The sequence below is a fragment of the Triticum dicoccoides genome, chromosome 1B, assembly GCF_002162155.2.
Source record: "Triticum dicoccoides isolate Atlit2015 ecotype Zavitan chromosome 1B, WEW_v2.0, whole genome shotgun sequence".
NCBI lineage: Eukaryota > Viridiplantae > Streptophyta > Magnoliopsida > Poales > Poaceae > Triticum > Triticum dicoccoides.
In genome coordinates, this window is record NC_041381.1 from 158,471,343 (window position 1) to 158,485,674 (window position 14,332).

General features: G+C 50.0%; 1 protein-coding gene across 1 annotated transcript; it reads right to left on the reverse strand.

The window, feature by feature from the left end:
• Positions 1–6,588: 6,588 nt before the first annotated feature.
• LOC119325158 lies at positions 6,589–8,532 on the reverse strand. The gene is made up of 2 exons (XM_037598915.1): positions 7,244–8,532; positions 6,589–7,035 (listed from the first exon to the last, which is right to left on the reverse strand). Exons 1-2 carry the CDS (start codon positions 8,463–8,465, stop codon positions 7,028–7,030), a joined length of 1,230 nt encoding a protein of 409 aa, XP_037454812.1. The 5' UTR covers positions 8,466–8,532; the 3' UTR covers positions 6,589–7,027.
• Positions 8,533–14,332: the final 5,800 nt, after the last annotated feature.

A 14,332-nucleotide genomic window follows, 5' to 3' on the forward strand; every position in this document is an offset into this window, starting at 1 on the left:
ATGCATTCATTCTTTTATTCTTTGTATACAAAACAATGTACTGATCTCCTACAAAGTTTTGTTTCTGGTAAACAACCCCGCATTGTCTATGCTCGAGGCGGCTCGGGGGCGACTCATCCAAACCCTAGCGCGCCGCCACCGGAAGACGTCGCCGGGGCGAAGCCCGTGCGGCCGACGGCGGCGGCGGGGCTTCTCCTTGCTTCTTCCCCTGGGTCCGCGGGCCATGTTCTCAGCGGGATTTGGCGGTGCTTCGGGCGCATGTGTGCCTCGCGTCAGCCACGCGGCAGCGGAGCTCGGCAAGGGGTGGTGGGGCGCGGCTGCTGTGCTCCATGTGCGGCCATGCCGGGCGTGGCCGGCGAGACGGGCGCTGGCCAGGGTAACTGCGTGTGGCATGCCTGATGGGCGCGTACTCTGTCCTTTGGCGGCACTCTAGAATAGCAGATGGGTCATCGAGCATTGCTCCGGTGGCTTCGCCTATTCTCGCCGGCGTGCTGCACAAGACGCCTTAGTTCATGGTGGTTGATGCGAAGGGGATGGTGTGAGGGGAGTTGGGGAAACCCTATCTCGCCTTGGTGCCAGGAGTGGTGACGATGACGCTTCAGGGCGCCGTAATCCTTGTTGAAGGTGTCGCTACATTGCTCCCTTCCTCCCATCGTGGTCTTTACTCCGAGGAAATCCTTGCTCCCTTCATGGGACGGACGATGGTGGCGAACTTCATCGTTGACCTTCTTGGAGGCATTGTCTAGGAACTGACTTAATCGCCAGGGCCGAGGAAGCTTATTCAGCGTTGCTCCGAAGTGAGATCTATGGACGGCGACTTGATGCATAGGACATGGATGTGCAACAGTAGCGGTGGACTTATGGCTAGGCCGGCAGTCTCTGGTTGTGAGACATCGGTGGCCACGATCCCATCTGCAGACGGCAGTGTCTGCCTGCCGCGTCATGTATGGCGGTTCTCCGCTCGGGCGCATAGGCAAAGGCGTGGTTCTGCGCTGCTTAGTGCTTGCCGAGACGGGGCCGGAATCTTGGATCTTCAAATCTGATGGCAATGACAATTTTGTTTTGCTGCCTGGTTCTGCCGCCATGGACAAGAACGGTGAAGCATGAGAACGTTGCGAGACTGTTGGAGCGTCCCCATTTGGTATTTGACAGTGTCAGTGACTATCCTCCTTTGATATTCGTTGCAAAGTGCGACGGCGACCTTCGTTGTTCGGAGTTTGTTGGTGGCGAGTGGCTCTTGTCGCGACTTGATTGTCTACTTGTGCGGGCATGGTTTTCACTTGCGTGACACCTCACGTCAAGACCGTGCTATGCATGTAGTTTGCTTGGGTCATGGAAAGTGGTGGCGACATCACAACTGATGTCAACTGATGGTTGGTGTGAATATGGTGGCTGTTGTAGATTGTTGATCATTATTTTGATCGCTTTGGAGTTTTTTCTTTTTGTTGCACTAAGGCATACCTTTGGTCATGTTTGACTTTGCAAGTTGCCGGTGTGATTTTTTTGTGTGTGTGTGTTGGTGTTGGCTGTGTGCACCGTAGCTATGCAGAGGCCGGACGTGTACTCACTATGTTTGTATCACTTGATGCTTTATTTTGAGCTAATAAAATCCACCCTTTATCGAAAAAGTATACAAAACAAGCAATGTTTTAAAATAGTTAAAATTCGAGAATACAGTAGGAGTTAAGGTTAGAGTATCTGTTTGCTCGGCCTTACGGGGCGAGAAGACGCACCCTAGGGTGTCGGAGTCCAAAGAGAGGCCGTTTCGCCTCAGTGATGTAGGAGAGAAAGGCTGGCGAAAGAAACAAAGGTGTTTGTGATTGGCGTCATGAAAAGGTTAGAACCGTGACATCTGCATCATTGCAATGCACATGACTATTTTATTAATCATTGAGTTAATACATGTTTTAGTACATAAACTTGTGGTGGTGGGAACAGTTTCATACAAAAACTAAAAAACCCCAAAAAAGTAGTACATGAACTCTACTGCCGTAACAAACGCATACAAATTGCTCACAACGTGACATTTGGCAGGCCACGTCGGATAAAGGCACGCGCCCGGCGTCTTGTTATTTTTTAGAAAGCCCCCCACAATGTATATTATTTATGTTATTAGGTCCCCTGGTCAGTAGCACACAAAACTCCAAATCCTCTGCTCGCGGCGATTCCCTAATTTCAATCCCTAATAACTTCTCTCGCCCCTTGCCCTCGCCGCCGCTGTCGCTCTCATTCAACACCGCTGATCTCTCATCGCCGGCGAGAGCACAAACTACTGATGCAAGACTCACTGATGGCAGTACAACTACACTGACGTAACTGCGCTTTCGTCTGCACTAACTGAACTGACGAAAGTTCAGACTAGATGCTTACTCCTCGTCGTCCGACGACAGGGCATGAGGGGCACGGGTACAGCCAGCCTCGCCGTCATGCGCCGCCGGCTTGCATGCGACCATCCTCAGCTGCTGGTCAAACTGTTGGCGCGCCATATATGCGTCACGCGCCGCCTCGTGGTGTGCCGCCACCCTACACACACGGTCAGAGTGTGCGGCCGTAACATGGACGTGCATCGCTAGTACAGCTTCCTCCCTTGTTGGACGTGCGTCGCAGACGAAACGCCGGGTGGCCTCCTTGCTTGCTGCAGTGCTCACTGAAAACTGGAGTACACGGCCGTGGAAGGCTGTAGTGAGGTCGCGTCCTCAGCGTAGAAAAGAGATATAACACGTAGTTTGAGTGAAATCCACTGATAGCGTACTGGTATATTGACATTCTCAGCAAACAGATCATCATCCCCATCTTCGCAGTCAAAGTCACTCTCATAAAAGTCCGAGTCGGTCTGTGCATCTTCTGCTTCCCCTGATTCCCCTGCTTCCTCCTCCTCCCCTGTTTCCTCCTCTTCCCTCGCCCCCTCTGCATATGAACCAGAAGTCCCTTCTCCAAACTAACCAGACCTTGGCAATTTTCTAGGTAGTGTTGGGCATCTATTGAGTATGACATCGTTGCCATACAAAGTCCTTATTTTGTTTTCCTCGTCCACTATTACATCCAATGTTTTAGCTTCTTTGCTTGCAGTGACCATAGCAGCAATTGCTTCCTCAGTGTCCACACAGACAAGGCCATCCATAATATCTTTCCCTGGCAAAACCCAATACACTTTGACCAATGGATCAGTGGGATCATAATCCAACCTGGACAAACAGTACTTCACCATGCCCAATGACCATGTATCAACATGGCAGTAGTCGAAAGCATCATGTGTACATCCAATATTTGTATGTGATCTGTTTGTAGTTGTACCCTGCCCTATGAATATCCCATTGTGCTAAAACTCAACTGAAAACAACTGAGTGTCTTCTCCATTTGTCACTGCACAAAGCGGAACATTTCAAAACTCAGCAACTGAATTACTTATGTATGCAATTCAACACATAAGTGGACATATGCACTGAATAAAACTGTAACTGGAGAAATATATAAGTGAAAATGGACATAGGCAGTGAAGATAACTCTAAATGAAGAGAGACATGGCAGTAAATGTACTAACATATTTGTAACTGAAGATATGTGCACCCAAACATATTAGTAATTTAAAAATGCAGTAGAAATGAACACTCGTTAAAAATGCACTCTTTCTGACAAATGCACACTTCCATAAATTAAAATCCACTCTTTTAAACTGGAATTGCAGTACACACTTCATTTTGCAGTGATCTTAAGTTCAGTTTTCTGCCCACTCTTTTAAACTGGAACTGAAATTGCAGTACACACTCTTTTGATCTGAAATTGCAGTAGACATGTGCAGTTAAAACTGAAGTTTTCATCAGCAGACATGGACTCAACACATGGACATCATTACAATGCTACAAACAGCAGTACAGAGGCATGGATTCCTATCAATAGTAGTAGACAAACTACACTTCCATATTGGTATCTTCAACGGCATCTGAATGCTAAAATCACCTCTTTAATCCCCATCAACAGCACCAGACAAACTACAACAGCAGCACATCAACTACAGAATCAAACCCACACCGATTAGGTTCCTGATTGCAGCCTCGATCCCCAAAAACCTAGTCTACCATCAATCCGCACAGGAAACTCATACCAATCCACACAGGAAACATCTACTGTTCAGCACTAAATATGACGAACATGGATTGATCATCTGGGCCACCTAAACCTAACCAAACCCAGGCCAATTAGGTTCCCAATTGCGGTATAGAGGAAGGGATTCGGTACATACCGTACTCGGGAGGGAACTCCCCTGGTTCGCGAAGCCGCGGCTCCATCGATCGCCGGCGCCGCCACGCCCAAGACGGTGTCACCCTGGGTCGCCGTCGAGGACGAGACAGGGGAGGGGTTTGGGGAGGAGTTACGAGGGCGTCGGCTGTATATCTGAACCGTCGAGGGTGTTTTTGTTTAACTCTATTCAGCCTGGCGCGAGTGAGGACGAAAGACTGAATTTTGCGACAAGTCCGGGGGGTTTCTAGATAAATGCAGGTTGTTGACGTGGCACTCCACGCGGACTAGTTCGGACAGATTTGTATGCGTTTGTTACGGCAGTAGAGTTCATGTACTACTTTTTTGGGGTTTTTTAGTTTTTGTTTGAAACTGTTCCCACCACCACAAGTTTATGTACTACAACATGTATTAACTCTTAATCATTAAGCAGAGCCCTTTTACAAGATACGAAATAAACAGTTATGACTAAGTGATTTCTTTCACTACAATGACTTCAAAAAGGGATAAATGGACTCGCGCCATCGACGTCACGCTCGACTAGAGATTGCACGAACATCCAAATTGCGTGAAACCGCTGGTGCGCCCCTTCCTCATCAATATGGCGCTCCAAATCTCCTACTTATTTGTTAGGGTCGCCGCCCTCGCACCGAACAAAAATCCTCTGATGCCGCGCCGCCAACGAGCGCCCGACACGACCACCGCATAGTCGATGCGCTTGTGGATGCTTTGTTCCGTCCCGGTCGTCAAAGGCTGTCGTCCCCACCGGAGAAGCACTGCACCGGAGCGGCATCGCAGGGCGCCCCGGTACGGCGGCGGCCAGCGACCCGTCAGCAGGGCTCCTTGGCCATCTCGCTCGAGGCCAGCTGCTTAGCTTAGATGCTCATGGATCGTCTGATTGTCTTGTCCACCAGCAGGGGCGGGGACGGAGGTGGCGGCGATCGGCCTCGTGAGCTGTGGCGCCGTGGTTTCTCGGCAAGACGGTCGATGATACGCTCGATCGGAGGAAGGCGTACCCAGACAGCGTCGGCGAGAAACCGCATTCTGCGGAACCGCTGGAGCATCAGTGCGGCCCAGTCGGTCCTCGACTCCCGCGTCACGGCGCATATGTCCCCATTAAGCTCGAGGTCGAGCTCCTCCAGCCGGCCCGCCCACCAGAGAGCGTCGTCGACGAGGTCGGCAAGGTGGCGGAGCTGCTCCCGCGAGAGGCTGTGGCACAGGATCCGGCCGACGCCGCGGCCGGTGGCGGCCCAGCTGCTCACGTCGGACGGATGGGGGTCGGCGAACGGCCAGCCGTGGGTCCGGGCGTGGCACGCCTTCCGCGCGGCGCCGGCGAGCCTGTCACGGAGGCGGTACAGCGGGACGAAGGCGGAGATGGACTCAAAGCTGACGGCCTGGAGCTCGGCGGCTAGAATGATCTGCTCGCCGCGGCTCAGGGGGGCCTGGGCCTCGTCGTGGGCGCGTGCCGTCGCCTCCCACTGCTTGCCCATCTCCCTCACCGCCTCCCGGGAGCTTCTCGAGGCGCGGTCGGGGGAGTACTTGTCGAAGATGTCGCGGAAGACTGGCACCCACTCCGGCAGATCCATGGCGCCGATGCCACGGCTCAACCACGCGGGCGTCATGACTAATGACTAGCTAGCTACGTCCCGACGTACGTACACGGAGAATTTGTTCTTTATCTCCAACTTGCACGGATCGCAGGGACCGGGTACCTACGTGTTGTTATATAGGCGATCCATCGATCGATCGATAGGACAGAGTTCGAGTCATCCACGTTTTAGAGCAAGTATGATAAGATAATGTAAGAAATTTAAGTATTATATTATTGCTGAGTTGGAAAAAAGAGAAGAGAAGATAAGCGAGATATAGACTTACAGCATATTCAGCCGCCCCAAACAGGCCTCGCGTCCTTTCCGCGTCGGCGCCCAAAAATCGGTCTAGTCGCGCCCCCAAGACTTCTTAACAAGTCGTCTTGGAGATCAATCCGAAGGCCTAATCAGTACTTCCTTGAAAGGATGATCATTTTGACAGTAACATGTGAAGGCCCGCAGAGGCTTGAACAAAAACTGCACCGTCAGAGGCAAAGCATGTCTGAACATCAGAAATTGACACTTGCCGTTGAAGTTGCACAAGTCCACTCATATGCATACATTATGGAAAATTAGGAAGACCAGGATAGCCTCTCTGTGAAACCAGAGTTTACTTGCTTATAAAACCTTAGACCCAGATGAAGTGAGGAAACAGGCCCCAAAACCTGAGGCTGATGTCTCCATCCGTGGTGCATCTTGGAAATCCTTCAGAGGTTATATAAGAATGCTCAAACACACACTGATGGAACTATTTATCAACCTCTAACGTAATCACAGCACTCGCTGCCATAGCCAAGCTAGCTCTCTTCACTCTTCAGTTTCTTCCCTGTGCATGATTCTGGAATCCCATTTATTAGACTGGGATACAATCCATGCATCTGTACCGAAGGAGACAGATGATAGATACACTCCAACCCCAACCAGGATTGTATCACAAATTTAAGGAGACAGTCAGACAGATGAACTGGTACAACAATCAGGAAGGAAGCATGCTACATACCGCATTCCCCAGATTGCAAAGTCGGATTATGGTGACCACACACATAACAAGACCGTAACACTAACTAATTACATCATACAAGGTTCAGGCATTTAGGCGCGGTTAGACTGGTTGCGCCGCAATCATCGTGCGGATGATGGAATCCCTTCCTCTTCGTTACCTCTGCACAAAACCTTATTACCACCATAAGCTGTAGTGAGCCTCACATTCCTGCAGCAAAATCAGGGTATTCAGCATATCAGAAGATTTCACCCAACCAAGATACGAGCAAAGTAAGTTTTGAGTGTACGTCCGCAAAAGCTAAAGCCACTAAGAAAATGTTAAGTTATAAACTGACTTGTTTGGTTCACATATTTATGTAATAATAATCAGATTGTTGGCCAAAACTTGCAAGTAGGGCTACCATCTTATCAAGCACCTTGTTCAGTAGGGTTCAGGCATGAAGGTGGCCATGCCATCGTGTAAGGATACATCAGGGTCGATGGGCACTTGTCTTTCCGTGCCAACATCCTGAGCTTCATCGTCTCCAGATCAATGGAGAGCAGGCGATCCTTATTGCGCAAGAAGACCACACCGGCAACCACCCCAATGACAACCAGCCCATGCCGGTAAAACTGTGATGAACGAATCATCTCCGCCATGGCCCTCTGGAACCTGACCGACTTCTCCACCAGTGTCCATGTTAGCACACCGCTGCCATCATCCCAACCGCCCCAAACCTCGACGCAGAATCCGAGCATGGTGAGTAGGTAGAGCCCGCCAGCATCGTCGTCCCCCTTCTCAATGATGTCGAAGCTGAACTGCCGCGCGAAATCAGGGAGCTCCAGCAAGGAGAACGCCATCGTCGCCGTGTTGAGCGCAACCATGCGCTCCCCGCCCTTGAGCTTCCAGTAGAGCGACCCGTTCGCTTGCATCACCCGGGAGTCCGCGAGAGTATGCTGGCCCGCGAGGACAGCTGCGTCGGCCCAGCGGAGCTCGCTGGAGGAGAGCACCTGGGCGCGGAGCCCGGAGGAGCCGCCACCGTCTTCTGAAACGCAGAACGCCTGGAACGCCGACGAGCAGCCGTCGTCGGTGACGAGGCCATACCCCACGGGGCGCTCAGCCGGGGGCGCGGGGAGAGAGGCCCAGCGCCGGGTCAAGGGATCGGCGACGGCCAGCTCTCGGGACACCCGATTGCGCAGCAGTAGGCGGCCGTTGCGGCAGTCCAAGACCTTCCACGGATCGGCGACGGGCTGCTCCGCGGATGCCTGATCCCACAGCAGGGGCCGGCCGCTGCGACTGTCCAAGACCTTCCACGGGTCGGGGCCCGACGAGCCGAGGTCGGGCAGGAAGGAGAGCGCGAAGTCGCCGCCCTCGACGACGCGGCGCGCGGCGGCGGGAAGGGGGGCGGGGAGAAGGAGAGGGCTGGGGTCTTCGCGGCAGCGGTGGACGAAGCAGCCGAGGAGGAGCGGGCAGGCGAAGGGGTGGCGGCGAAGGAAGCGGCGGAGGAAGCGGGCGCTGCGGGCGGCGTGGAGGAAGGGCTTGCAGGCGAGGGCGGCGCGGAGGAGGTCAGCGGGGGTGGGGAGATGGAGGAAGACCTCCCGCAGGAGGTCGTCGCCGAGGACGGCGATGGTGTCGGCGACCGGAGCCGTCCGTGCCATGTGGGGGCGCAGAATGGGGATCGGAATGCGAGCAATCGACGGGGCCTCACTCTCAAGCCGAGGTGATTTCGACGCGTGGGACGTGTTGCTGAATGGCAATCTTGTAATATAATCCCTCCAGTTTATGGGAGGCCTTGCTTGAGCAACTGTTTTGCTTTTTCATTAAGACTAGGTATGTGCCGGTGCGTCAACACAATAAGAACGTTAAAAATCATGATATTTCAAGGTGACCGGACAATAAATCCACCTGATCTTACAAACATGTAATCAAGTTCACATCATGATAGTCGAGTTCACCTTCCACATTCTCTGACATAGTGAAGATATCATGTGCTTGCAAAATCATAAATCATCGATGAATTCCTCATCAAGGAAGAAGTTCCTCCCTAGTGTTGGCCATCGTATGCGCAAGCCAGAAATATGTCTGAAAGTTATATATATTAAGAAGTTCCTTCACACCATCTAAAATTAATTTAGCACTTTCAGTCCTTTTAAACCAATCCATTCTCCCACAGAGATTTATGTAACATGAAGAAAGTAGTACATCATTGTTGAGCCAACGAGTCCTGGTTACGAGATCAAATGTAGCAATAGAAAAAAGAACCTGTAACTGATTATGCCAAGATGGGTGAGTGGTCAAATTCAAATTCAGAACTGAAAGTTTGTAAAAGATCCCTTCTTTGTCATGTACAAACCAGATGTGCCCACGTGTGTTGAAACGTCCTGCCCATGAAACAAAGATGACCGGCTTACAAAATGAACTATCTCTTTGACCCGGTGTCTGAGTTATTCAGTAGATAATCCACACAATGAAATTCATTTAGGATCAACCTCAAGCAGAGAAGAATATTCAGCCAGAGTGAAACAACAGTGTGTCGTAGCTCTGAACAATGAACCAACATGGTCAGCAATTATCAGCTCCTATTTTGGTATCTCAGAATTCAACAGTTCATTATATCATGTATGCATAGCACAAAGAATAAAACAAATTACTAACACCTGCATGTCACCAATCAGGGACACTTTAGTTTGCATCTCCCACTCCCAGGCTCCCAGCTTCCTTTGATATGTTGCCACTCAACTTGAAAGGGAATTTACACCTTGTCCAGGACACTCTGTCTAGTAGCTAATGTTGGTGTTGATGTATGTGATTGAGTAGCAAAGAGGTTGAGGCTCCCCTGGCTCTTCCTCCTAGCGGTGGAAGGACTGTGATGGAAGCGCATCATCGGGTGCGGGGCTCCACCTGGGCGACGGGCAGTGGACGCTGTTGGCCGCTGTAAGCCGCGGCGACGAGTGGGCCCGTGGCAGACGAGCCGTTGTGCTGATGCATGCATGGTTGTTAGCTGCACAGCTGGATCTTGTTGATCGTGGAGATATTCCAGTGAGTAGTTAGTGCATGGGTTAGTGGCCTAATGTGGTGGCTGTTAGGCTAGTGCGTGCGTGACTTGCGGTGTGGCCGAGTGCATGCAGCGGCAAGCCAAGTCAGTGCGTGCGTGCGTGGTAGCTAGCCTGGTGTGTGTGCACGGGTATAAATACCCCTCCCATGTACTGATCGAAGTGCGCTGGTCTGAGCCGAGCCTAGGAGCCAAAGATGAGGTAGTCTCCGCCGGGACTGTGGTATGCACCCGGTCGGCTGTGAGAGAGCTCCTCTGGGTAGGCTGCGGTGTGTTGCCGCGCCCGGGTATGTGCCCAGTAAAGTGAGGCCGTTCGTGCGGCCGAGGCGCCGTTCGTGCGGCGGAGGCGTTTGTGCGCCGGAAATATTGTGTGCTCCATCTTCCACCTTCGTTTGTGCGAGTGAGAGAAAGAGAGCGGCAACAACAGACGCTGCTGCTGCGGCGGAGCAGTGGACACTGCTGCTACGACACGAAGGTCACAGGCGTGGTGCTGGAGGATGCCGATCTCTAAGTTGACATAACAAAGAGGACGGTAGGCGGCATTGACTACAGTAGATACATATTCTAAGTTGTCATAATCTTGTAAGTTGAAATATTAAACTTGTAAGTTGTCCTGTCATAATCAAAATGAAAATTACCTCAGCATGGTCAAGTTGGATTGTACTACCCCAAAAACGACTCCATGCACAGGAAGATAACAAGAAATTATACAATTTATGAACTTTCGGTTAACAACTCTTGGCAATGCAAAAGACCCAATGATGTGTGACAAGTAAATTTTAAGAGATGTTTCTTTAATTAAAAAGTCCAAACAGTTCACGCATAAATCACATGAGAGTGCATTCTTAATTGATTTAAGTTGCATAGTAACAGAACACACATAAATCAACATATATAGCCCCGTAACTGAGTGCAAAACTAGTAGAACTGTGCACATATTCTATTAGCTGCTTATTAATCTAACAAGAAAGCAGAGATGGCATTGAACAAAACAAAATCTAAAATCTGTGATAATTAAAAGGAGACGTATCTTGATAGCCTGCATTATGAGAAAAACCATATCCAAGAGAGGATGAACATCCATGTATTCCCAGTTGTAGGAAAAAAATGCAAATGCAAGTGAATACAACAAAGCTCCCGTACACACACTCGAACCTCTAGATGCATGTTTCGGTGGAGCGGAAGCTGCTCGCTCACTGGCTGCTAGAGCCTGGCGGGGGTCCATTGGAATGGCATCTGCTGGAAGTCGATGCCAAGGTCACCAGCTCTTCGCTCCCCCAGTCATTGTCGCGCCCACGTTCGCCGACATCGTTGCCTTGCCCTCGTCGCAATCCTGCTCCTCCCCTACTCAACCCCCATCATGCAGCAAGAGGAAATACTCGTCGCCCCCGATGGTGGAGGTGGGGTCCATGTGGCTGTTGGGGAACGTAGCAGAAATTTAAAATTTTCCTACGAGTCACCAAGATCTATCTATGGAGAGACTAGCAACGAGGAGAAGAAGAGTGCATCTACATACCCTTGTAGATCGCTAAGCGGAAGCGTTCAAGAGAACGTGGTTGAAGGAGTCGTACTCGTCGTGATCCAAATCACCGGAGATCCTAGTGCCGAACGGACGGCACCTCCGCGTTTAACACACGTACAGCCCGGTGACGTCTCCTCCTTCTTGATCCTAGTGTCTCGGGTTTGGGTTCAACCTTGGGTTTTCACTAGAGCAGCAACTGTTTTGCCGCTTCATGAAGTATCCCTTCTTGCCCTTGCCCTTCTTGAAACTAGTGGTTTTACCAACCATCAACAATTGATGCTCCTACTTGATTTCTACTTTCGCGGTGTCAAACATCGTGAATACCTCAAGGATCATCATATCTATCCCTGATATGTTATAGTTCATCACGAATCTCTAGCAGCTTGGTGGCAATGGCTTTGGAGAAACATCACTATCTCATCTGGAAGATCAACTCCCACTCGATTCAAGTGATTGTTGCACTCAGACAATCTGAGCACAAGCTCAACGATTGAGCTTTTCTCCCTTAGTTTGCAGGCTAAGAAAATCGTCGGAGGTCTTATACCTCTTGACGTGGGCACGAGCCTGAAATCCCAATTTCAGCCCTCGAAACATCTCATATGTTCCGCGATGTTTCGAAAACGTCTTTGGTGCCTCAACTCTAAACCGTTTAACTGAACTATCACGTAGTTATCAAAACGTGTATGTCCGATGTTCGCAACATCCACAGACGACGTTTGGGGTTCTACACACTGAGCGGTGCATTAAGGACATAAGCTTTCTACTGATCGCATAATCGCTACTGTCAACTTTCAACTATATTTTCTCTAGGAACATATCTAAAACAGTAGAACTAGAGCACGAGCTATGACATAATTTGCAAAGGGCTTTTGACTATGTTCAGGATAATTAAGTTCATCTAATAAACTCCCACTCAGATAGACATCCCTCTAGTCATCTAAGTGATTACATGATCCGAGTCAACTAGGCCGTGTCCGATCATCACGTGAGATGGACTAGTCATCATCGGTGAACATCTTCATGTTGATCGTATCTACCATACGACTCATGCTCGACCTTTCGGTCTCTTGTGTTCCGAGGCATGTCTGTACATCTAGGCTCGTCAAGTCAACCTAAGTGTTTCGCGTGTGTAAATCTGGCTTACACCCGTTATATGTGAACGTAAGAATCTATCACATACAATCATCACGTGGTGCTTCAAAACGACGAACTTTCGCAACGGTGCACAATTAGGGGGAACACTTTCTTGAAATTTTAATGAGGGATCATCTTATTTACTACCGTCGTTCTAAGCAAATAAGATGTATAAACATGATAAACATCACATGCAATCAAAAAGTGACATAATATGGCCAATATCATTTTGCTCCTTTCGATCTCCATCTTCGGGGCTCCATGATCATCATCGTCACCGGCATGACACCATGATCTCCATCATCGTGTCTCCATGAAGTTGTCTCGCCAACTTATTACTTCTACTACTATGGCTACCGGTTAGCAATAAAGTAAAGTAATTACATGGCGTTGTTCAATGACACGCAGGTCATACAATAAATAAAGACAACTCCTATGTCTCCTGCCGGTTGTCATACTCATCGACATGCAAGTCGTGATTCCTATTACAAGAACATGATCAATCTCATACATCACATATCATTCATCACATTCTTCTTGGCCATATCACATCACATAGCATACCCTGCAAAAACAAGTTATACGTCCTCTAATTGTTGTTTGCATGATTTACGTGGCTGCTATGGGTTTCTACCAAGAACATTTCTTACCTACGCAAAAACCACAATGTGATATGTCAATTGCTATTTACCCTTCATAAGGACCCTTTTCATCTAATCCGATCCGACTAAAGTGGGAGAGACTGGCACCCGCTAGCCACCTTATGCAACAAGTGCATGTCAGTCGGTGGAACCTGTCTCACGTAAGTGTATGTGTAAGGTCGGTCCGGGCCGCTTCATCTCACAATACCGTCGAAACAAGATTGGACTAGTAACGGTAAGCATATTGAACAAAATCAACGCCCACAACTACTTTGTGTTCTACTCATGCAAAGAATCTACGCATAGACCTAGCTCATGATGCCACTGTTGGGGAACGTAGCAGAAATTCAAAATTTTCCTACGAGTCACCAAGATCTATCTATGGAGAGACTAGCAACGAGGAGAAGGAGAGTGCATCTACATACCCTTGTAGATCGCTAAGCGGAAGCGTTCAAGAGAACGGGGTTGAAGGAGTCGTACTCGTCGTGATCCAAATCACCGGAGATCCTAGTGCCGAACGGACGGCACCTCCGCGTTCAACACACGTACAGCCCGGTGACGTCTCCTCCTTCTTGATCCAGCAAGGGGAGAGGAGAAGTTGAGGGAGAGCTCCGGCAACACGACAACGTGGTGATGGAGCTTGCAGTTCTTCGGCAGGGCTTCGCCAAGCACTACGGAGGAGGAGGAGGTGTTGGGGAGGGAGAGGGCTGCGCCAGGGGCAAGGATGAAGCTCCCATGCGCCTCCCCACTATATATAGGGGTGGAGGGGGCTGGTTTCTTGCCCTCCAAGTCCATTGGGGCGTTGGCAAAGGTGGGGGGAAAGAAATCACATCACTTCCTTCCCCACCGATTGTTATCCCCCCTTTTTAGGGATCTTGACCTTATCCCTTCGGGATATGATCTTATTCCTTCTAAGGGGGGATCTTAGTGCGCCTTGACCAGGGGTGTGGGGCCTTGCCCCCACTACCCACGTTCATGTGGTTCCCTCCATGCAGGTGGGCCCCACTCCGGAATCTTCTAGAACCTTCCCGGTACAATACCGAAAAATCCCGAACATTTTCCGGTGGCCAAAATAGGACTTCCCATATATAAATCTTTACCTCCGGACCATTTAGGAACTCCTCGTGACTTCCGGGATCTCATCCGGGACTCCGAACAACATTCGGTAATTGCACA

Coding starts and splice junctions, on each gene's coding strand:
- LOC119325158 (XM_037598915.1), bottom strand. CDS start 8,465: ATGGCACGGACGGCTCCGGTCGCCGACACCATCGCCGTCCTCGGCGAC.